This window comes from Aethalodelphis obliquidens, unplaced genomic scaffold (genome assembly GCF_003676395.1).
Source record: "Aethalodelphis obliquidens isolate GAN/ISIS:26980383/991018 unplaced genomic scaffold, ASM367639v1 scaffold10, whole genome shotgun sequence".
NCBI lineage: Eukaryota > Metazoa > Chordata > Mammalia > Artiodactyla > Delphinidae > Aethalodelphis > Aethalodelphis obliquidens.
The window spans coordinates 25,192,515-25,216,930 of NW_020837954.1; the positions used below are offsets into that span (position 1 = coordinate 25,192,515).

The 24,416-nt window shown below is 37.5% G+C and overlaps 1 protein-coding gene across 2 annotated transcripts in view; it reads left to right on the forward strand.

Moving 5' to 3' along the window:
- The window catches only part of ATL1 (atlastin GTPase 1), an 88,982-nt gene that overhangs the window by 1,740 nt on the left and 62,826 nt on the right, over positions 1-24,416 (forward strand). For both annotated transcript variants that reach the window (XM_027111193.1, XM_027111194.1), the window contains exon 2: positions 8,543-8,712. In XM_027111193.1, the coding sequence (XP_026966994.1) occupies positions 8,679-8,712 (34 nt within the window). In that variant the 5' untranslated portion in view covers positions 8,543-8,678. The remainder of the gene's footprint in view (positions 1-8,542; positions 8,713-24,416) is intronic.

Sequence of the window (24,416 nt, forward strand, 5' to 3'; positions counted from 1 at the left end):
AGGTCATAGGCTTCAACAAGACCCTGGAGTGCAGATACTTTATGCTGCCAGTAATGGCAGATCCACATGCTTTGATCATCAACCCAGAGGTGGCTAGCATGGAAAAAGTCAAGATTTTATGTGGTGGTTAAGAAGTGTCTGCCATAATCGTTCTTTTACTTGTACCACAGTTGTTGCAAGCAAAAAACATCTGCTTTATACTAACTCCAAGAGAATCTTTAGAATTTTTAAATACTGGTTGAGTTAATTTTATCAAGATCAGTGATGTCATAGCTTGTCTGTTAAATATTTCATGGTTAGTAAAGAAATTCACATTCAATTTCCATAAAATAAACATACAGTGCATAAATTTAAATTTATGTCCTAAACAATTAAGCACATGGTTTCAAGGTTGAAGGTAACATAACAATAAAAAGTTTTCAACTGAGCACAGAAGAGTTTCTTACAAACTACCAAATTTCATAATGCCAAGGTATTGAATAAGTATGGCTTGATATAACTGTCATATATTCTTTGTGTCTTCATAATATCTGACATGTAAATATATTCCATGTTTTCCTGTTATCTACCTAACGACCTTTTATGGTTTGCTCTATGCTTTATAGTGTTTTTCCCTTCTTTCCAAGTTCTTTAGTAAAATGCTAATTATAATCTGTGGCCTTTTGTTTCAATTTTAGCCGAGGCTTAATTTTTTAAAATTGGGGGACACGGGGACTTCCCTGGCAGTCCAGTGGTTAAGACACTGCGCTTCCACTGCAGGGGGCATGGGTTAGATCCCTGGTCAGGGAACTAAGTTCCCGCATACAGCACAGTGCAGCCAAAAAAACAGAAAACAAATGAAGGACATAAAATTTTTCAACTTCTACCTAGGTAAGTTTCACAATTTAGTAACCAAGACAGAATGGCTAATTAAAACCCTCAAGTGTGACAAAACAGAGCATGAGGACAATAATTTTAGTATGGAACATATAGGCTTAAACAATATAATTTCCTGATGAATCTTCCAACATAAGCTAGTTGCAAAATGTAATTTTATGTGATTGAGCTTTATAGGTTTGTTAAATATAAATCAATTAAATATTGGAAGACATTTGCCATAATTATCATTTGGATTTTGAAATAGTTAAACTATTCTTTCTGTTACTAATGAGGATCAGTTGTCTGTTGAGGCCAAAACTGTGTTTTCAAAGTATAGGAGAATTCTGTTTTGTTCTGGAGAGCAGTAGAACATGTGTCTCATTCAGAATCAGTATCAGGTCATTATAATGGGAGTTTTCAAAAGAAGAGTTGAGGAAGGCAGTGCACATCCTTTTTTTATCCAGCTTGAATTGATCATCTGATATGTAACTTTGATCCCCAGGGTGGTTTTAAAGTTTATATGAGAATTGATACAGGGGTTCCTGTATTCAGCTCAGTTGAAAAGCAACTCTTGGCTTGCTACCAGGGCTCGGCAGATACTAAACACCTGACCACAGGGTTCTAAGTGATTTTGTGCTGTGAACTGCTCTTTAGGAACTGGATTTTATCTGATGACTCATAAATTGAACATGGGCAGCAGAATTCCATTGTCAAATGGAAAGGTATATACTGGGGTAGCCTGAGCTGATCTGGAAGGCACAAGTAAAGTACATGGACTAACTTTCATTGTACCTGCCCCTACTTCTTTGCCACCTTTTTTTGAACCCTGTCTTTGGGCTCATGGTCATTTAGCAGAGGAAGGAAAAGCTTGGGCCTGGTTTATTAATGGTCTGGATGATACACTAGCACCAACTAGAAGCATAGAGCCACTGAATTATGGCCCTACTTCATAGTAAAGTGGTCCTGAAAAATAGAGATGAAGAGAAATTTTCCTAGAGGGCATAATTTTGAATAAAACATCTGGTTGTCCTCTGTGTTAGGAATGAAAGATAGCCTGAGGTATGGATCTATACTGATTTATGCACAGTAATTAATAAGCTGGCAATAACTTGGAAAGAAGATGATCAGAAATAAGGAAGTCAGTGGGAGATGTATTATGGATGGAGTCTCAAAATTGACCCGGAATGTGAAAATGTCTGTGAACCATTTGACTGCCCACAAGAGGGCATCCGTCCCAGTAATCAGGTATACAAGATGATCTGTCCTATGGATGTCAGTCAGCCTCTACCTAGTTACCTTAGTACTAGTTCAGTGGGGCCATGTGGCAATAGGAATGGAGGCTAAACACAGATTCAGTGGCATGGGCTTCCACTTGCCAAGGGTAATACGGTTACTGCCTCTATGGTGTATTTAGCTTCCTTATAGCAGAGGCCATTGCAGTGACCCTAGTAAGGTACGATTCCTTAGACCAGTCAGTTACCTGGTGGCGGTTTAATTAAACCAGGTCCCTTTGATTATGGAGGGAAGAGCAATTTGTCCTCATGGGAATAGATACATAGTCCAGATACAGGTTTACCATCCCTGCTTGGAAAGCTTCTACTAGTACCACAATTATGGACTTACAGAATGCCTTATTTCATCACTATGTATCACAAACAACGTTAAATTTGAGCAAGAAACTCATCTTACTATGAGGAAGTGTGGCAATGGAGTCATGCCCATGAAATTAACTGATCTTACCTCAAACCCATCACTTAGAAGCATCTAGTATGATACAATGGAGGAAAGTCCTGCTGAAGGATCCGTTGGCTGAGAGATAACCCCTATGAGGATATGATATAGGATTTAACTCAGTAGCCAATATATATTGCCATCTACCCCATATTCAGAATGCATGGGCCGAGCAACCAGGGGGTGGAGGTAGGAGTGACCCTTTTATTATTCCTAATAATTCAGTTGAAGAATTTTTGTCTGTACAACTTTGACTCTAAAACATTGGGCTTGGTGGATCTGAAGGCCCTAGTGTGCAAGGGACAGATACTTTCCCCAGATAACCCAGTCACAGTTCCATTAAATAGGAAGCTGACACTACCACCCGGGCTATATGAGGTGTTCAGACCACTGAGCCAACAGAGAGGGGTTCATTGTACTGGTTGGGGTGATTGGTCTTAATTACCAAGGGGAAATTGGTTGTTGCTCGACAAAGAGAATAAGGACTATATCTGGAACCCCAGGTATACACTAGGGTACCTCTTGGTTTTCATATGTCCACAATTACTGAACAATGGGAAACTGCAGCAATCCAGTAAATATAAGACCAGTAAGGACTTGGATCCTATGGGAGTAAAGTTTGGATCACCCTACCAGCTGAGATACTAGTGGAGGGTGAGGGGGAAATGGAAGCTATGATTATGACCTTGGGCATTCTGCTCAGAAACAATCCTCTTTCTGTATTATCAGAACCACAATTTTGTGGACCTTTTCTGAGTGGCTATGTCCATTAAAGGACACTGAGACCTTCCCCAATCTTAGGGGGTAAATATCGATTGGCCTAGCCTCATTCCTCTTGTTAAGGGGATGGTTTAGGCTTAGACCATTGTGGACAATGACACATGAGGAAAAGTCTGCTGGAGTGCTTTTTAACAAGGTACACAAGACATAGACATGCCTTTTTCTGTCTCTAGGCATGGCTGTGTGCCTCTGATGACTGGAATGGCAGATGCCGTTTTGGAACTATGGCAGGAGCTTGCATTAGAAAATAAGCCCACACACAGTATGGTAGAATGCAATCTTGGTCCTAGTGAAAAAGTCTGCTTGTATTCTTCAGTATCCATTTCTCTTCTTTCTGTGGTATTAGATTCCCCAAATTTTACTTAAATACATGGTATATTTATCAACTGCGTGGGACATGTATGGTCAATGGTATTTGAGTTGAGGTGATGTGTGCAACTTCTGAGTTGTACCTGCAGATTGGATATATCCACTTCTTCCTTTTCTTCCTTTCTACATGGCTGGAATGAGGATGTGAATGTCCAAGCAGCCATCTTGGATTACATGATGGAAGTCCCAAGTTAAGGGTGGAAGAAAGTATAAAGAGGCCACTATATTAGTCCTGGATGGCTTACACTCAGATTATTTCATGAGAGAGAAATAAGTGTCTTAAACCACTGTAGTTTTTTTTTACAGCAGCCAATTCTTTATCCTAACTTATCCATGATGATGTTGCACTGATGAATGAACCACCATAAAACCAACCTGTCTTCAAAAAAATTAGGACAGTAAATGTCCTTTTATTTAAGCCATTTTGAGTTATAGCCAAAAGCGTTCTAACTGATATACTTTAACAGGATTGCTAGTTATAGAGGGAAGGAGCAAGTTGGATCATCGATTACTGAAAAACTCCTGATTGAGAGTTTTTTGGGGGAAAATGAGCATGGTGAAGGAACCAATAGAAGAAAAAATAATTGAGGTTATAGGAGGGAGGGAATAATTTTTGGAGTAATATCCCAGAGGAGTCAGGAGGAGAGAGGATCTAGAGTACTAAAGTACAAATACCTTTTCCTCTTTTTTTCTGATTTAAAATAAACTTGACTTTGACTTTTAAAACACAGCCTTATTGAGATATAACTCACATACCATATAATTCACCAATTTATATAACTAAGTGATTTTTAGTATATTCACAGAGTTGAACAGAATTGATTTCAATAAAAATTTTTAAACATTTTTATTACCCCCAAAAGATGCTTTGTATTCAATAGCAATTGCTCCCCAATTTCTCCCCAACCTCCCACCCACCATCTCTAGCCTTAGGCAACCTTTAATCTACTATCTGTCTCTATAGATTTGTCAATTGGGGGCATTTTATATAAATGGAATCATACAATACGTGGTCTTTGTGACTGGCTTCATTCAGTTAGCATAATGTTTTCAAGGTTCATCCATGGTGTAGCATTTATCAGTACTTCATTCCTTTTTATGGCTAAATAATATTCCATTGTATGGATATATACCATATTTTGTTTATCCATTGATAGTTATTGGTATTTAGGTTGTTTCCACCTTTTGGCTACTACAAACAATGCTGTTATGAACATTCCTGTACAAGTTTTTGCATGAACATGTGTTTTTCATTTCTTTTGGGTATATATCTATGAGTGGAATTGCTGGGCCAATTGGTAACTCTATATCTAACTTTTTGAGAAGCAGCCAGACTGTTTTCCAAAGTGGCTGTATTCCCACCAGCAGTGCCAGTTTCTCCACATCCTCACCAACACTTTTTGTCTTTCTTTTTGGTTACATTCTGAGGTGATGTCTCATTGCAGTTTTTCAAATTTTGATTTGCATTTCCCTAGTGACTAAAAACATTAAATCATCTTTTCATGTGCTTCTTGGCCATTTGTATATCTTCTTTGGAGAAATGTCTATTTAGAGCCTCTGCCCATTTTTTTTTAATTTAGCTATTTGTGTTTTTACTGTATCATACTGATACCTCAGATTCCAGTTCAACACCACAGGGTTCATTCTGTCCTTCCCCTCTCCTTATTATAACTTCATCTCCAAAACAAGAAATCTGGCTCTGATTACCCACGATATATTTGTTCAACTCTAGTGCAAACATAAATAATTTCAGAATTGCTAACCCACGTATGTCCTGGGAGAAAAAAAAATTATGAACTAAAGAGCAATACTTGTATACAGTTTTTGTCTTTAGTCTTACAGCATACAATCAAAATACTATTTTCTAAAGCTCCTCAGGTTTAGAAAACACTTCAGTGTAGTTATGTTATTCCCCTGTAATATAGTTAGGTTCACTTTTTTTTTTTTTTACTGTTTGTAATTCCATTTTGAGTTCCTTCCACCCCTAGCCCCATATCCTGATTGATTTTATTTTATTTTTTTAATTTAATTTATTTTTTATACAGCAGGTTCTTATTAATCTATTTTATACATATTAATGTATATATGTCAATCCCTATCTCCCAATTCATCCCACCATGATTGATTTTAGTTATTTATTTTGGAGAATGTGAAACATTGCCATGGTTCTAACAGTCAGGGCTTTATGAAAAGGTTACGCTTAGAGAAGCATCAGTCGTCCTAATCCTTACTACCCTATTCCCATTCTTCCATTGCTTCCATCCTATTCCCACTCATCTCCTGTAGATAACTTATCTCATTGGTTTCTAGTTTATCCTGTATTTCTTTTGCACAGATGAGCACATACATTTTTTATATGCTTTTCTTTCTTACAGGATGGGTTAAGCATTTGTGCTTTGGGTTTTTTTTTCCATTTAACAATGTATTCTGGAATTCAGTATGTATCAGTTCATAAAGATCTTCTGTATTCTTTTTTATAGCTACATAGTATTCCATTGTGCACATGTATTATAGTGTATTTAACCACTCTCCTATATATGGGCATTTAGGTTATTTCCAATATATTACAATAACAAAAATGCTGCAATAAATTACTCTGTATGTATGTATTTTCATACTGTTGGAGGTATTTCTTTAGAGTAGATTAAACTTATGGTTTTAAAAAATAAATGTGTTCTAACAATGTCCACTGAAAGAGTCTTGAAACAGTGAAATTCCAGCTAGCAGTGAGCACAACTAGCATTCAGATCTTGGTTTCTAAATTCCTTTTCTCATTAAAAGCAGCCAGAGTTTCTTGGAGGAACAGTTAATCCTAGTTCTGAGGCAGGGAAAATACAAGGGAAACTTGAAACATTTTCTTGTGCCAGAAAACAAGGAAAATGATCAAAGACAAATAGGACATGTTAAAAGGACACAGGTGTTAACTTGAAGGAGCTACCATTGGTCAAGTTTAGGGCAATTTGAGCATTAGAAAGAATAATGATGGTAAATGATACAGTGAAGTTTTTTTAGATTTTATGAATCCATGAAGTGACCAGTGGTACTCAACAAACAAAGGTGGCAGAGGAAATGCCAATTACTAAATGTAGAATGTAAAAGAAATGGTATAATTATTTTAAAATCACTAATATAAAGTCACTTCATGCAAGGATGTCAGTGGATGCTAAAAACCATTGGATGAAAAAGTTCTTGGCCAAGACATTCACACAGTCTCAAGTATTAGCTCACAGATTACTTATTAATTACAGCAGAAAAAGGGTTTTTTGAAAATAAGTTTCTTTTTCAATTAGGAATAGATACTGAATTACATATATAACATTTTGGGGGTGGAATCTACTGTACTCTTTTTTAATGGGATTCACCTGAAAGGGATTTTCAGGCTAGAATGTGAGCTGAGAATTATAGTAAAGAAATACAAGAAAAGCAGAACACGCTTCTTTTTATTCAATGAATTTGTTTTGTAGGTATGGGGTGAGATAATTTCTATCTTCCTATGTTGTCTCATTAGTGTTTAGGGAATGCAACTCTGTTGAACACAGTCCCCTTTAAAACCATAATGTAAATTTTGTTTACAGTGATCTGAGGTCATAGAACCATTAACTGAAATATGAAATGCATAAGATTTGGCAGTGGTGAGTGAGAGACTTTGGTTTTTGACATATTGATTTTGAAGTGTCAGTAGGAAAACAAACTGAACCTGACCTCAGGCAGTTATAAATTCAGCTCTGGAATGATGATTATCTCTCCTCAAGAGAGCTTGAGACTAGAAGAGAGATTTGGGAATCAACAGCATGGATGGAGGTCCTGTCTGAAGCCATCATAGTAAATTACATTGAGGGGACACAGAGTGAAGAGTTGCTTATGATGAGGAGTAAACAGAGACCAAGGATCTGGTAATTAAGAAGCTAGCAGTAATCTCCTAGGCAGAACTGATCTGTGTAGAGTATGGGCAACAACCACATGCAGGTGAAAACTGTGTGAGGAATGGGATGATGGTATCTTGAGGGTCAGGTAGCATGAAGGGACAGTGTTTCTAGGACATTGAAAATTAAGTTTATAGGGAAAGAGGAAGAAACCAGTGAAAAGGGAGAGATTGAGAATTTTTTTTTAAGTATTTACTGCCTTTTGCTTTCAAAATTGTCTGCAACCTTTGTTACTGCCAAGGCTCTTCCAGATTATATAGTATGACTTTACTTAGAATATTTGTCAGTATAACGCCAGGTGATATCTCTGCAAATGTAGTGGGAAATTTTGCCCACTAGAATGGAGTTAGTTACAGATTATGGTGAATCTCCAGCTTTCATTTATCTTGATCTTAATCTAAATTTGCTATCCTAATTTTAAGACAGGCCTGTTCAGTATACAGGTACAAAAATGCATGATACCCTCTTTACTAATGTGACCTTGCTTTTAAGTTAGGGGGGAAATGGTACCTGGTAGATAAACGCAGATTTTTAAAATTTCTTTGGCTATGTAAATGTTGCCAGCATGTTTCTACTAATTTGTAACTGGTCTAGGAAACAGGTATTTGAACATACAGACTCATGCAGTATACTGGTTTGTGTTATTTCTGACTGTATAATGCTGTTAAATTCTTTGAGAGTGTGTAAGGGGGTGCTATTTATTTGTATGTTTTTTCCATCGAAAATGTTGCAGTACATTGTCTGTCACTGTCTTCAGGCTCTGGGGGTGGGCTGAGAGGTAGGGAGGGTGTGACGCTGGTATTTGTGTGAACTTGGGCTTGTGATGCTGAGCTTGGTTCATCCCTTTCTCCTCCCTTCTCCTCCCCACTCCTTCCCACCAGCGCCACAGCAACATCCTCAGAGTCTGAGTGAACTGCGCCCAGCGCGGGCACAGAGCCTCCCACCGCCAGCAACCTGCGGCCGGGAGAAGAGCGAGCGCCGTGACAGCGCCCCACCGCCACCAGTTCCCGGACCACCATGGCCAAGAACCGCAGGGACAGAAACAGTTGGGGTGAGTAGCGTATGGTGACTTCTGCAGCCTGCACGGGGACGGGCCCTCCGCCTTCTGCTTCTGGAGACGAGGAGGGCCAAGGGCTGCTCGGCGCCAGCATCCAGGGCTGGGAGATGGCCACCGCCGAGCGGCTCCCTGTCGGGCGGGAGGAACGGTGGCCGAGCGGGACCCGTGGAACCGGCATCTGGCTGTGGGGCGAAGGGGCGAAGGCTGCAGCCAAGCGCAGGCCGGAGACTCCCGCTTCTCCCCACTCTCCCCACCCCACCCCACCCCAGTCCTCCTCCTCCCAGCATTTGGACAGCACCCACCCGGTCGCCTCCGGGGGATTCGCCGGTTCCGCTTTAGCGAAAGGAGGTGGGCAGGAAGGGCGAGGGTGGTGGGCAGGGGCGGTGGTTACAGGAGAGGGGCGGAGATCGCCCACCCCTTCCCCACGAGCTGCGGGCTCCCCGGCCTTGCAGGGCTCGGACTCTTGGCTGGCGGGCAGGCTGGTAGGCAGCGTTGGAACAATGAGGCGGAGCGCGCCGGGCCCAGGTCTGACCTTTGCCAACCCGAGCGACGCCTGAGAAGGGGTGCCGCTTGGGAATCCCCTAAGGCTGCGGTACTCATTTTCATCTGGGGGTTGGGTGGGGAATTTGGGAAGAAGGGGAGCAAAGTTGTGGTTTCCAGTCTTCCGCCCCACCCCGACCTGGTACCCCATTCAGGCCAGCCCTAAGGGTGGCATTGTTCTCAGATTTTACCTTTTGGAGATGCAGGGCTCATGATTCAGCATCAGGCCGAGGGGAGGGGGAAGGAGAGGCTAGGCCCAGTGGGTTCACGCCGCGAGTGGGAGGGCGGTGCTCACGCAGGCGGAGAAGAGAGGGCGCAGTGATGCAGGAGAAATCGCAGCCCCGCCCGCTCTGCTGCTCCAGACTGGGTGCGGACGGACGGTTAGTGTGGGCAGGTTGGGCGTCTTTTTCCTCTTTGGGCTCCCGACTTCTTCCAGCCACAGTGAACCCACTGCCATCTTAGGGCATTTTATTATCTGCACCAGAGCAGATCTCAGACCAGTGTGGCTTAGTGGGCAGAGAAGTAGTTTGTTCATTAGCTTTGAATTGTTATTTGGAAAGTTTACAGGCACTAGGAGTTCAGGGCTCCTTGATTGACTCTCTTCCGTGTCTCAGTGAGATCTCTTCTATAACTGCCCATCAGATTGAGAGGTATAAATTTTAATTAGTTATTTTTGTTATCTTTTATGAAAATTGATTATCTTTTATCAAAAGATCATATTTTTCCTTGCCTCTGATTGGTCACAGGACCAGCTTAACTCCCAAGTAGGCAAAGTCTACATTTGAGAGTTTATCCAACGTTTATGGTAGATGCGGGGAGTTGGAGCAGGGAGGTCTGTCTTTAGTTGTCCGAGTTCAAGAGAAATCGGTTCCATTTTCTGATATCACCAAATCCCAATTTTAGTAGGCGTGACTACTGCAATAACACCGTTTTGTTTGCTTCTTCTGAAATATGGGTAAACTTTTTCAGAGTGTCCCCTTTCCGTCCTTTCCCTTGGCCTCCAGAATAGGAGTTTCTTGAATAGTGACAGTTAAGGTGTGTATGTTCAAGTCAATTTTGGTCTTAATCTCTGTGCACTGTTGACTCAACCCTGTTAAGAGACAGGCATGTGAAAATTTATTCTGACGATTAAAATTTTTCTCCTTCACGAAGCTTTGGATCATTATTTTTCAGTATTGCCTTTGGTTACAAATTTCTTATGTAGTGGAGGTTTTTTCTTTCTTGAGAATGTGGTTCTCAAATGGGATTTGCATAAAAATCACACTGGGAACTTATTAGAAATGCAGATTCCCACATCTTCCAGCCAGAGCTTTTGCCTCAATACATCTGAAATAAGGTCTAGGAATCTGCCTTTTATTAGCATTTTAGGTGATTGAGAAGCAGATCATCTTTGGATGTTACCTTCAGAAACACTGTCTTATTTACATTTGATAGAAATGTATTCTAGGCAGTTTACCCAGAAGTCATGAAAAGACTTTTGAGTCAAGTGATGAATTAAGAAAAGAAATACCACAGTTACTATGTGTTCACTGGAAATTTCACAGAAAAGAAATAGTGGAATTGTGGGGTCTTATCTTGATGTTCTATGGAAATGCTTTACTACTCAGATTTTTCTTTGCTGTAAAGTGTATATGACATAAATGACTTAGAAAATGTAGCATATGGAGTAGGACATAGTAGAAGTTTTTGGGAAAGATGTTAGCCATGTCTGTCTTGATTCCATTTTATTACCAGCATCTAGTACAATGCCTAACGTGTAATAGGCATTTAATAATAACAACTAACATCACTGAGCTAATATCATATGAAGTAGGTATTATAATCCTCATTTTACATATTAAAAGGTAAATAATAGAGCTAGGACTCCAACTCTGGCAGTTTGACTTGATTCTTTTGCCATCACCAGTATTTTGTTGAATGGATAATACTTTCTGCATTGTTTAGAACTATAGTTTTCAAGACACATTCATCTGCCTTATTGCATTTGATCTTTAGCCTCCTAAGTTGTCAAGACATATTCCCTGTTTGCAGATGAAAAAACTGAGTCTCAGGTAGGTTAAATAACTTGGTGAAAGTCACATAGTATTTAGTAAGTTAAAGGACTGAGATTAGAACCTAGAGTTGTCTTCTAATTTATTTTCTATAACATAATGCTATGGAATGTTTTTATGTTTAATGGGGCATGGTGTGAGGTTAATAGAGAAAACAGGCCCTCATAGAAGGCAGAGGTCTCTGATGAGAAAAAAACTCAGGTGATAGCTTAGAAAGGAAGACAGTAAACTGACCTTATCATCTAGCTAAGTACATATTTTTCAGACGAGTTAGAAATCAAAGGGAAGAGGGGAAAGCTAAACTATCCAGAATTGGAAAATACAGGATTTCCAAGAAAAGTGCAAGAGAGATACTTGCAAAATTTGTAAGGGGGACCTAAAGTTCAGATAAGGGCCCTATAGGACCAATAACAGGTATTATTTTTATCTGAGTGGTCAGAGAGCTGTTAGGTCCTACAGGGGCCATGGAAGCTAGAAAACAGAAAAGCATCTCTGCTGACACCCAGAGTTGGGTGGTATTTGAGGATCATACCCATACATACAACTGGGAAGCAAATCCGTGCTTCCAAAACTGAGAATCCCACCACCTGTACCTGGATCTACACTGAACTAGAAGTTTGAATAAATTTAAGCATTTAAAAGTCAATTCTTGGGCTTCCCTGGTGGTGCAGTGGTTGAGAGTCCGCCTGCCGATGCAGGGGACACGGGTTGTGCCCCGGTCCAGGAAGATCCCACATGCTGCGGAGTGGCTGGGCCCGTGAGCCATGGCCGCTGAGCCTGCGCGTCTGGAGCCTGTGCTCCGCAGCGGGAGAGGCCACAGCAGTGAGAGGCCCGCGTACGGAGAAAAAAAAAAAAAAAAAAAAGGTCAATTCTTAAAAGGTAGGCATTATTATCCTTATTTTAATATATAAGGAATCTGACACACAGAGAGTATAACTTCCCAGAAGTTTGATAATTTATGTTATAGACCTAGGATTTAAATTTAGGGTTGTTTGTTTACCGGGTCCGTGTGATAAGGACAAGGAATTAAAATAGAATCCAATAGGTGCCACAACAAGCCTGTCTAGGCTTAAGCTGGTATGAGAAATCAATGCTCTATAAACTTGATCGCTTTGGACTAGAAAAGAAGGCAAAGAATATGCTAGTATATGGAAGACAAAGGAGACAGATGAATATCAGAAACAGTAGCCCAGAAAGCAGTCTTTCAATGTTGGGCTTAGAGTTTAAGTACTCCCAGAAACAAAACAGAAGTGTACCCGTTTTTATTTATTTGGTTTTGTTAATCACAGTTGCTTAAAAACTTGGGATGCCACCTGGTAATTTGAGTTTTCAGCAATGTAACAGAAACTGTTGGTGCAATATTGCTTTAGAAGAAGAATATTTGCACTAAAGTGTCAGCTTTTCCTGCCCCTTTAAAAAAAACTCTTAGCTTCACAGTAAGTGTAGGAAACGTCTATTTGTTGAAAAGGCATTTGCTGAAAATTAATTTTTAGGTTTCTGTTTTTGTTTTTTGAGGAAAGGTTAAAAACAATCTTGATTATAGTAATCCCCTGATCTTTCTTTTCCAATTGACTGTATTCTGTTTTCCTTGGAATGAGACCCTTTGTCCCTTTGTCTTGCCTCATTTTCTATATATCTGTTCCTCCTGAAACAAAATAAAATTTCTATTGGGTCATACATGTACTTCCCCTACACACTCTTCCCTCCACATTATTCTAATTTAATTTGCCTTCCCTACATATTTTTTCATATATATTTTTCATTTTTTTTTTTTTTTTTTTTTTTTTTTGCGGTACGCGGGCCTCTCCCTGTTGTGGCCTCTCCCGTTGCGGAGCACAGGCTCCAGACGCGCAGGCTCAGCGGCCACGGCTCACGGGCCCAGCCGCTCCGCGGCATGTGGGATCTTCCCGGACCGGAGCACGAACCCGCGTCCCCTGCATCAGCAGGCGGACTATCAACCTCTGCGCCACCAGGGAAGCCCCCATATATATATATTTTATACTTTATATCTGTTTACCTTGTCTTGATGGCTCTTGGGTTATATCTTTCCTCCATTTCAAACTCTGTAGCCTTTATTATCTTTAGAAACCAGTGACTAGACTGTAAGTGTAACCTGTGATCATCGGGAAAATGATTTACTGTGAGAAACTTTAGTCATAAAACATAGTTGCATATTTTTAAAGTTGGAGGCTCTTTTACATAAAAATTATTCTCTAAAAATGTCTATATATACAAAAAAATAAAACAGATGTTCAATTTTAAAAAGTATAATAATGAGCACCTGTATCCCCGCTCCCCAGCTGAAAAAATAGAACTTTATCAATATTTTGACACTGCTTGTGTGCCCCTCCTTTATGGCAACATCTCATTATAAATACTTCCATAAATTTGGTGTTTCTCATTTCCTGATCATTTTATATATATATATTATATATATGTATGTGTGTATATATGTAACATATATCACTAAATTATATATTATTTAGTTTTACATTTTTAAGACCCTAAAATAAATGGAATCTAGCGTATACATTTTTCCACAAAGTATTTTGTTTACTTATAATACCCACACTTGGTATTATAATAGATGTGAAATGATATCTCACTATGGTTTAAATCTGTGTTTTACTGATTACCAATGAGGTGTGAGTATATTTTCATACATTTATTAACCATTACTATTTCCTACTCTGCCTATTTGCCCTTTGCTGATCTTTTGTCAGGTTATTTGTCCTTTGCTACTTTGTGATGTGACTTTGCTCTCTTGATGGTATATTTTAGTAAACAGAAATTTTATATTTAAAAATAGTTAATTTAATATTTTCCTTTATGGTTTGTGCTCTTTGTATTTTAAGAAATCTTCCTCTACCTCAAAGTTATAAAATTTTCTCCTATAATATTTGGTTTTAAAATTTTGCATGTCTCTTTTTTTTCATTTTTTTTAAATTGTGGTAAAATACACATAAAATTTACCATCTTAACCATTTTTAGGTGTGCAGCTCAGTAGTGCTAAGTACATCATGTTGTTGTACAACCACCACTGCTGTCCATCTCCAGAATTCTTTTCATCTTGCAAAGCATCTGTACCCATTAAACACTAACTCCCTATTCCCTCCTCCGCCAGCCCCTGGCAGCCATCATTCTGCTTTCTGCCTCTGTGATATTGACTGCTCTAAGTATCTCATATAAGTGGAATCAAGTATTTGTCTTTTTATGACTGGTTTATTTCACTTAGTATAGAATCCTTAAGTTTCATCCATGTTGTAGCATATGTCAGAATTTTCTTCCTTTTTAAAACTGAGTAACATTTCATTGACTGTATATACCACATTTTGCTTATCCATCTGTCAATAAACACTTATGTTGCTTCCACATTTTGGCATCTGTAAATAATGCTCTTATGAACATGGGTGTTCAAATACATCTCTTTGAGACCTGCTTTCAATTCTTTGGGTATATATCTAGAACTGCTGAATCATATAGTAGTTATAGTTTTAATTTTTTGAGGAGCTGTCATACTGTATTCCACAGTGGCTGTACCATTTTACTTGCCCATTAATAGTGCACAAAGGTTGTAATTCCTCTACATCCTCACCAGCACTTGTTCTTTTCTGTTTTCTTGAATAGTAGCCATCCTGATAGGTGTGAGGTGGTATCTCATTGTAGTTTTTATTTGCATTTCATTTCCTAATTTCTCTTGTTTATTTCTTCTTTGATTCATTGGATGTTTATGAGTGTGCTGCTTAATTTCCACAGATTTGTGAATTTTCCAGTTTTACTTCTGTTACTCATCTCTAACTTCATTCCACTGTGGGTTAGAGAAGATATTTTTTATATGATATCTGTCTTTTAAAAATCCACTGAGACTTAATTTGTGGTTAGCATATGATCTTGTGGTCTAGCATATGATCTATCCTAGAGAATGTCGTATATATACTTGAGAAGAATGTGTATTCTGTTGTTGGGTAGAATGTTCTATATAAGTCTGTTAGACCTAGTTGATTTACCGTGTTGTTCAGATTCTCTGTTTCCTTGCCTATCTTCTGTTTGATTGTTCTATCCATTATGAGTGTGGGGTATTGAAGTCTCCAACTTAACACTTCACATATTTTGATGGCCTGTTATTAAATGTATAAATGTTTATAATTGTTATATCTTCTTGATGCATTGAACCTTTATTAATATATAATGTCCCTCTTTGTTTCGACTTTTTGAGTTAAAGTCTATTTTGTCCACATTTACCATTAGAATTGGAATATCTTTTTCCATCCTTTCACTTTCAACCTATTTGTGTCTTTGGATCCAAAATGAATCTCTTGTAGACAACATGTAGCTGGATCATATTTTTTTTATGCATTATACCAGTCTCTGTCTTTTGATTGGAGAGCTTAATCCATTTACATTAATGTAACTTACTGATAAGGAGGGATTTACTTCTGTCATTTTGCTATTTATTTTCTATATGCCTTATAGCTTTTTTTGTTCTTTATTCTTGGCTTTTGGCTTTCAAGTTCTTTGGAAAGCCCAGTTGGGATTTTTTAAATTAAACTTGCATCCAATTTGTAGATTAGTTTGATAGAATCAAGATTTTTACTATATTAAATATTCCTATCCATGTACATGGCACATTCCTTCATTTATTTAGCTTTTGTTTCTTGATGTCTTGCAGTAGTTTAAAAACTCTCCTTGAATGGCCTGCTTATCATTTGTTAGTTTTGCTCTTATGTTCCTTACATTTTTTGTTGTTATGATATTTTCCTCTATTACGATCATCCCTCAGTGTCTGTGGGGGATTCATTCCAGGACCTTCTGCAGATGCCAAAACTGACAGATGCTCAAGTCCTATAGTCTGCCCTTCATATTTGTGGGTTCTGCTTAGGCAGAGTCAGCCAACCACGAATTGTAAACATAGTGTATGATTCACAGTTGGTTGAATCCACTGATGCAGAACCTGCCAGCATGGAGGGCCAACTGTATATTTATTGAAAAAAATCCACGTGTAAGTGGACCTGTGCAATTCAAACCTCTGTTGTTCAAGTATCAACTGTCTATATATATATATATTTATATTTATATTTATATATATTTGGCTATTAATAGTATATAAAATGCAGTCAGCTTTTACATATTTATCTTATATCTAGGAACCTAATTAAACTGTCTTATTAATTCAGCTAAATTGCCTGTTGATTTTTTAGGGTTTTCTACATAAAGAAACCTATCATCTGCAGTAGTTATTGCTTTGTTCATTCCTTTTAATCTTTGTCTTTTATGTCTTTTTCCTGTCTTAATCAGATTAAGAATGTTCTCCTTTATTCCTAAGTAATATATTTTTTTAAATCATCACTGCATATTGAATTATAATAACTGCTTTTTCTGTAATTATTGAAATAATCATATGGCTTTTATTCTTTAATTTTTTAATATGTTTAATTATAAGATCTTCTTTGTTGAAGTGATCTTGCATTCCTGGAATAAACCGAGGCTAGACATACTGTATTACCTTTTTAAATACATTGCTGGATTTGCTAATCTTTTAAAGATATTTCCAAGCACGTTTACAACTAATTTTCTTTTTTTATACTTTTCTTTTCTGACTTTGGTATCAAGGTTATATTAACTTTATAAAATGAGTGGGGGGAAATTTTTTTTCTTTTCTTCTTGATTCTCTAGAAGTGTTTATATGAGATTAGAATGATCCAGTGTGGGAAAACTAGTCTATTAAACCATCTGGACCTCCTGTCTTCTTTTAGTAAAATTTTGAACTATTGATTCAACTTCTGTATTGGTTATAGAACAATTAAAGCTTTCTATTTCTTCTTGAGTCAGATTTAATAATTTATATTTTTCTTGGAATTTGTCCATTTTGTCAACTTGGCATGAGATGGTTCTTAATTTTCTATTATTTTCTCTGCTGAATTTTATCTGTATCTTCCTTATTATATCTTTTATCGTTAATCTCTCCTTTTTCTCTTTTATATTTACCTAATTTCTGTTTATCTCTATCATTTCCTTCTTGTACTTTCTTTGGTTTCATTCTATATTCTCTTTTTAACTTAAAAAAAAAGTTGGACACTGAGCTCATTTATTTTGAGCTTGCCGCCTTTTTCTAATATATGCATTTAGGGCTATAGGTTTTCTCTAAATATCAATTTTGCTATATCCTATATGTGTTGTTATGCAGTAGATTCAATCTCAATCAGTTTGAAGTATTTTAAATGTCCACAATGATTTCTTTCTTTACCTGTGAATATACAGAAAGTATGGATTTCTAAATTATATTTTTGTTGATATTGATTTCATACTTAATTTTATTCTAGTCAGAGAATATGTTGTACAGTAGCACCATTTTCTATGCTGATAGAAATGTTCCGTATCTATACTGTTCAATATGTTAGCCTCTAGCCATGTGTCTTTTGGGCATTTGAAGTATGGCCAGTGAGAATGAGGGCCAAACACTTAATTTTATTTAATTTTAATTAATTTGAACAGCCACATGTGGCTAGTGGCTGCAATATTAGGCAGTTCAGGTTTATAGAATACCTGGTGTGAACTTTGTTGAAACTTGTTTTATGCCCTACTACGTGTTTAATTTTTTACACATATTCCATGTAGGTTTGAAAAGCACTTTTTGTTTACTAATTTTTGATGCAGTGTGCTATATATGTTTGTTAGCTCAAGCTTCTTAAATGTATTGTTCATATCTTTCAAACTCTAACTGATTTCTGGACTGCTTGATCTACCAGATACTGATATCTGATAGATACTTTAAAATTCTGCGAGATGTTTTAAAACATGACAGTGGGTTTGCCAATTTTCCCTTAATATTCCCTTAAGCTTTGTTTATGGACGTTGAGCTAAGTTGTTAGGTGCACACAAATGTGGACTTGTTACATCTTCCTGATGAACTGAGCCTTTTATTTTTATGTAGTGAACCTCTTCTCCTGAGTACTGCTTTTTGCCCCAAAGTCTATTTTTCCTGATACTAATATAGATGCTTCATATGTCATTTGCTGTTTTAGTCTGTGGGCCTACTGAGCAGGAGTGGCTGGAGTAGGAGGCTAACTGACGTTCACAAAATGAGTCAGTCACCTTGTCCATCTGATTTTTGAGAGCTTCCTCTACAGTAAATGCCCCTTGGTAAGCATTCACATGGGACCACATATTCTTACACTCTCTTCCCACTCCAAAGGTCCAGGCACATACTTCTTGAAAGTACCTTCAAAATGTTGGCTACTGTCTGTGAATTGTTGCAGCTCTGTTCCTTTTGGCATGTGCTGCAAGCCTCATAGGTGCTCACATATCTGGTCACATATCTGTCCACTCTGTTAGAAGGCAGTAAAGCTTTCATCTTCACTCTTGCCTCCAAGTGTCATGAGTGCCTTTCATGGGCAAAATCTAAATGAGAACCCTGCTAAGAAGGGATTATAAGAATTGTAGTACTGTAGTTTCCACACTTCCAGTCTCTGCAATGTAAAGAAGAGCTTAGAGGGACTTCCCTGGTGGCACAGTGGTTACGAATCCACCTGCCAATGCAGGGGACACAGGTTTGACCCCTGGTCTAGGAAGATGCCACATGCCGCGGAGCAACTAAGCCCATGTACCACAGCTACTGAGCCTGCACTCTAGAGCCCTCGAGCCACAACTACTGAGCCCACGCGCGGCAACTACTGAAGGCTGCGCGCTCTAGGGCCTGTGCTCCGCAACAAGAGAAGCCACTGAAATGAGAAGCCTGCACACCAAAACGAAGAGTAGCCCCGCCCCCAGCAACCAGAGAAAGCCCGCACACAGCAACAAAGACCCAATGCAGCCAAAATAAATAAAGAAAGATAAAATAATAATCAAAAAAAAGAGAGAGAGTGGCTAAATAAAAAAAAAAAAGAAGAGCTGAGAATGGTGGAGATAGACCTGAGCATGACACAGACAATATTCAGCAGAAAGAGTAGCCACCCATTTTCAAAATAGCTGACTCAGAGATGATTAAAGGATGAGACAGTTCCTTAGAAACCAAATACTATAACTGCATAAGGATTTGTTTTCCTTAATGGGGACTACACTTCCCATGTGCTTTTTTTTTCTTAAAATATGTGAACATATTTTCTCATGATTAGGTATTTTTCTATAACATGCTTTCAAATGGCTCCATATTTTGCATAGTATAGCTGTGACATAATTTATTTACAGTACCCTAGAGTTAGGGATTTAGATTGTTTCCAATTTTTTGTTATATAAATAATGCTGTAATGAACCTTTATGTAGATAAATGCATGTGCACAATCCTGATAGTTTCCTTAGGATAAATTCCTAGAAATTGAATTGTTTCATTAAAGGGTATGTATATTTTTTTAGTGTTTTTTAATGTTTCCAACTCTGAGTGTATATATTTTTTAACCGTTGCAAGTTATAAAAGCTAAAAAGTTTATCTCCTTTTAATTAGCATTGTTTCTTTAATTACTGAGAAGACCTAACTTTTCCCCGTGTCTATTAACCATTAGTATTTCTTCTTTTTATCAGCTACTTATCTTTCTATTGAAGTCTTTTCATGTATATACATGAACATATGAAATATATGTGTATGTATATTTTATATATATATATACACACAGTGCCCTAATCATGATGACATTGTTCTTCTAGAGGCATCATTTAACCATTTATGGAATGCTTTTGGATTCAGTATAAATAAAGAGCCTGCCAAATGATTTACTTGTTTCTTCCAAGGCTCTGAAGTTGCAGGACCTGCATTATTCCTTTTAACCCTCTTCCTCAAGGGTGTTGTTAACAACAGAACAATCTGAGAGTCTGCATGGTAGTGTTTTGTGGTCTGCTATGTGTAATCATCTCATTGTAACTTCTATCTCTACTCTTGTTGAAACATTCTTAAAATTCGTTTTATGAGTTAATCTTTTGTTTTTGTTTCCTCAACTCTATTTGTCCCTTTCTGTATACACTCCCTTTTGATGTGTTTTTGGAAGTCATTCTCAGGTGCTCATTCAATGTTTTCTCTGTCATTCTTCAAATTCTGTTAGAAAGAGACATAATAGTTTAAGGAGAAATAATATTTCAGTTGCCAAGAGACGGTTTCCTAGGTGCTATGTCTTTTTCTCTATAAAGGCTTCAGCATACTCAGAGTTAGTCATCTTGTGAGGTTTAATTTTTGCTGGAGACATGAAGTATAGATTTTATTTTTACAGAGTTTACAATTAAAATTAGAAATATACACCCACAGCATTTCCAGTATATTAAAATGATTATTCTCCATCTATAAGTTTTTGAAGATTTCCTTTCAACATTATCTTAATTTGGTAACTGAGTGGCCAGCTTCCAGTGATTTAAAACACCACATAGAATGGAAAAGTCCCTAAAATCCCTTTACTGAATATAAGATTTAGTATTTAAAAAGGCGAAACGATATATAGTTTTTGGTTCTCTCCTTGTAAGCTATACATTTGTATTATCCATAGTAAAATGCTAATTCCCATCTGATTTGCTTCTGACCTGTTTCCTGCTTTTTAAACATTTACATAGTGCTCCAGGAATTGAAACTAAGTTTAGTTTAAGCAAAACATATTTAAGAAGGTAGAAATCTGGCGCTAAAGAGATTTGGCATGCATTCCAATGGACTTTTGGATTCTTTTAGAGCAAGAATAATATTTATTGCTTAGATAAAATATAGTTACGAATAATGAATCAAGCTCAAAATATTTGTTCTTGATTATCCTGTATATTCTAATACTTTTCAGTTATTTTCTATTAAATTCATATAAATATTTATTGAGTGCCTACTGTGTAAGCTTCTGTTACAAGTTTTTAAGAAATGGAAACATGAGTAAGACAATCTCTGCTCTCCAGATATTTTCAGTCTGTGTTTTCAATTTTGACGTTTTTTACAGAAACTGAAGTTTTTCTAAATAGTTTTTTAACAGCTGTATTGAGATATAATTCATATACCATACAATTCACCCACTTAAAGGTGTATAATTCAATGGCTTTTAGTGTATTCAGGGCTGTGCACTCATCACCACAATTTTGGAACATTTCATTAACCCCCAAAAGAATATTTGTACCTCTTAGCCATCACCCCCTAATCCCCTTCCACTTCCCAGTCCTAGGCAACCACTAATTCACTTTCTGTCTCTATAGATTTGCCTATTCTGGACATTTCATATAAATGGAATCAGACAGTATGTGGTCCTTTGTGACTGGCTTCTTTCATTTAACATTGCGTTTTCAAGGTTCATCCATGTTTTAACATGTATTGGTTCTGCATTTTTTTTTCTTTTTTTTTTTTGCGGTACGCGGGCCTCTCACTGCTGTGGCTTCTCCTGTTGTGGAGCACAGGCTCTGGACGCGCAGGCTCAGCGGCCATGGCTCACGGGCCTAGCCACTCCGCAGCATGTGGGATCTTCCTGGACCGGGGCACAAACCCGTGTCCCCTGAATCGGCAGGTGGACTCTCAACCACTGCGCCACCAGGGAAGCCCGGTTCTGCATTTTTTATTGCTGAATAATATTTCGTTGTATGGGTATACCACATTTGTTGTTCCATTTATCAGTTGATAGACGTCTGGGTTTAGCTTATCTAAATAGTTTTATATGTAAATATTGATTACCATAAATATATGTAGAGGTTGATGGTAGCAATAGGTTTTGGATAGGAAAAAACTTTCTTAACTTTAGATGAAATACAAACTAATGATTATATATTTATGAATATTCCATAGATTAATTCGATTCCATTTTTCATTCTATTAATAATAAAATATTTCTGTATTTTTAAAAGTTTCCTTACCAAAAAGGAATATTTAATATGGTAATTGGCTTACATTGTCATGAGACTTTTTCCTGTAAACTTTCTCATTGTTTTAAAGTCACAACTCAGATATTTGTTTTACAGTATACTTATATCACACTTAACATATAATCTCCTTCCTCTTCATTTAGCCTGTTTGTAGCTCTTCAAAGACCTTGAACATCTAAACTGAAAGTTCAAAGTTATGTGTCTCATCCACACCTACCATATAAAGGTAGAGTTGGACAGGATAATCATATACAAACATCCACTGATGCCTTTTCTCTTTCCCTCACCCTCAATATCCAAAATCCTTTCAGATTGGGCCTGTCTTGCTTTGCATGATCCGGCCCTTCATAATCTTCCCAACCTGCTCCATCCATACCATACTCCTTGCTGTTCCTCAAATATGCCAAACACATTCTCCTACACACTTTTTCCCCAGTGATACTATACTATACAATACATACTGTTTTATACCTTGTATTATATTTTCATAATATATATCGGCAGTTATTTCAAATGAGCTTCCTTATTCTTTGTAACTACCTTGTATTTCATAGGTGAATGAACCATAGTTTATTAGTCAGTCCCTTGTTGATGGGCATTAACACTGCTTCTGTTGTTTTGCATGTGTATGAGTCTGTCTGCAGGATGAATTCTTTGAAATAGCATTGCTGGGTCAAGGAGTATGTATGTTTGTATTTTTGATAATTATTTGCCAAATTGCTGCCTGAAGGTGCTGAATCCATTTAAATTCTGCAGCGTCTGAGGATACAGATTCACATTCCAACTAATGAAAGGAATTATCTTTGATCTTTGTAAATCTGATATATAAAAAATGTATCAATATATTTTTTATTTGCATGAGAATGAAGATCTTTTCCTATGTGTGGAACCATTTGATATTGTGGTTTTTGTCAGTTGCTTGTTCGTATCCTCTGTCCGCTTTTCCTGTTCCACATTTGGATCTAAGTTTTATTTGGAATTGATTTTTATTTATGGTGAGAGCTAGGGATGAAGGTTCATTTTTTTTTCCCTATATGAATATCCAAGTTAATTAGCATCCTTTATTGAAGATCATCCTTTCTTCATTTATTGCAATTGCACATTGTTGTAAGTCAGATGCTTGTGTCTATGTGGGTCTGTTTCTGAAATCTCTAGTCTTCTCTATTCGTGTACTTGTCTATCCTTGTGACAGTATCACCCTGCCTTAATTATTTTAGATTTAAAATATCTATTGGTGTCTGTTAGTGTAAATCCCTCAACTTTGTTCTTCTTTAAGGTGGTCTTTGTGTTCTTGGCTCTTAGCCTTTCCATATGAGCTAGTAAATCTTCATAAAAAGGATTTGTACAAGAAAGAAATAAACTTGTTAATCAACTAGAAATATTGCTGAGAATTTGATTGGTATTATAACCAAATTAAGAATCCAGGAGAGCATTGACATTTATAACAGAGAGCCTTCTAATCTGAGAGCATGTATCAATATATACTTCCTTCAATAATGTTTTGTATATTTCTGTACAAGTCTTAAATATCTGTCATTAGATTTCAGTGGTACACTGGAGCCAGCTTATACTAGCTCATGAGAGATGATCAGGTGCATCTTTACCCAGCAGCACACTCCATGAGTCACACCGGTAGATTGAAAGGGGTCATAGTGGTAGTATTTATATCACAGAAATTGGCAAATGCTACAAATCAGGACTTTTCCACACCCACCTACCTCTAAGAGCTGGTTGTTAAATATCTACCAGCACATCATTTAAATTTATTATTAGATGTATCAGGTTTTATAATGACATGTAACTGGTGTTTTTATTGTTTAAAAAATTAAGGTATAATATACATACAGTAAAATTTCCATCCATATATTTTCCTTAATTGTTCAAGTCTTTTTCCCATTTTTAATTGGGTAATTTATTTCATTATTATTGAGTTTTGAGAGTTCTTTGAGTTTGAGAGTTCTTTATGAATTCCTTATATAAGTTCTTTACTAGATATATGATATGCAAGTATTTTCTCCAAGTCTATGGCTTGTCCTTTCATTTTCTTAACAATATTTTTTGAAGAGCAGACACTTTTTTTTTTGGGGGTCGTGAATATTTTTTTAGCTGACATACTTATCATGGGCTTCCCTGGTGGCGCAGTGGTTGAGAGTCCACCTGCCGATGCAGGGGACATGGGTTTGTGCCCTGGTCCGGGAAGATCCCACATGCCGTGGAGCGGCTGGGCCCGCGAGCCATGGCCGCTGAGCCTGCGCGTCCCGAGCCTGTGCTCCGCAACGGGAGAGGCCACAACAGTGAGAGGCCCGC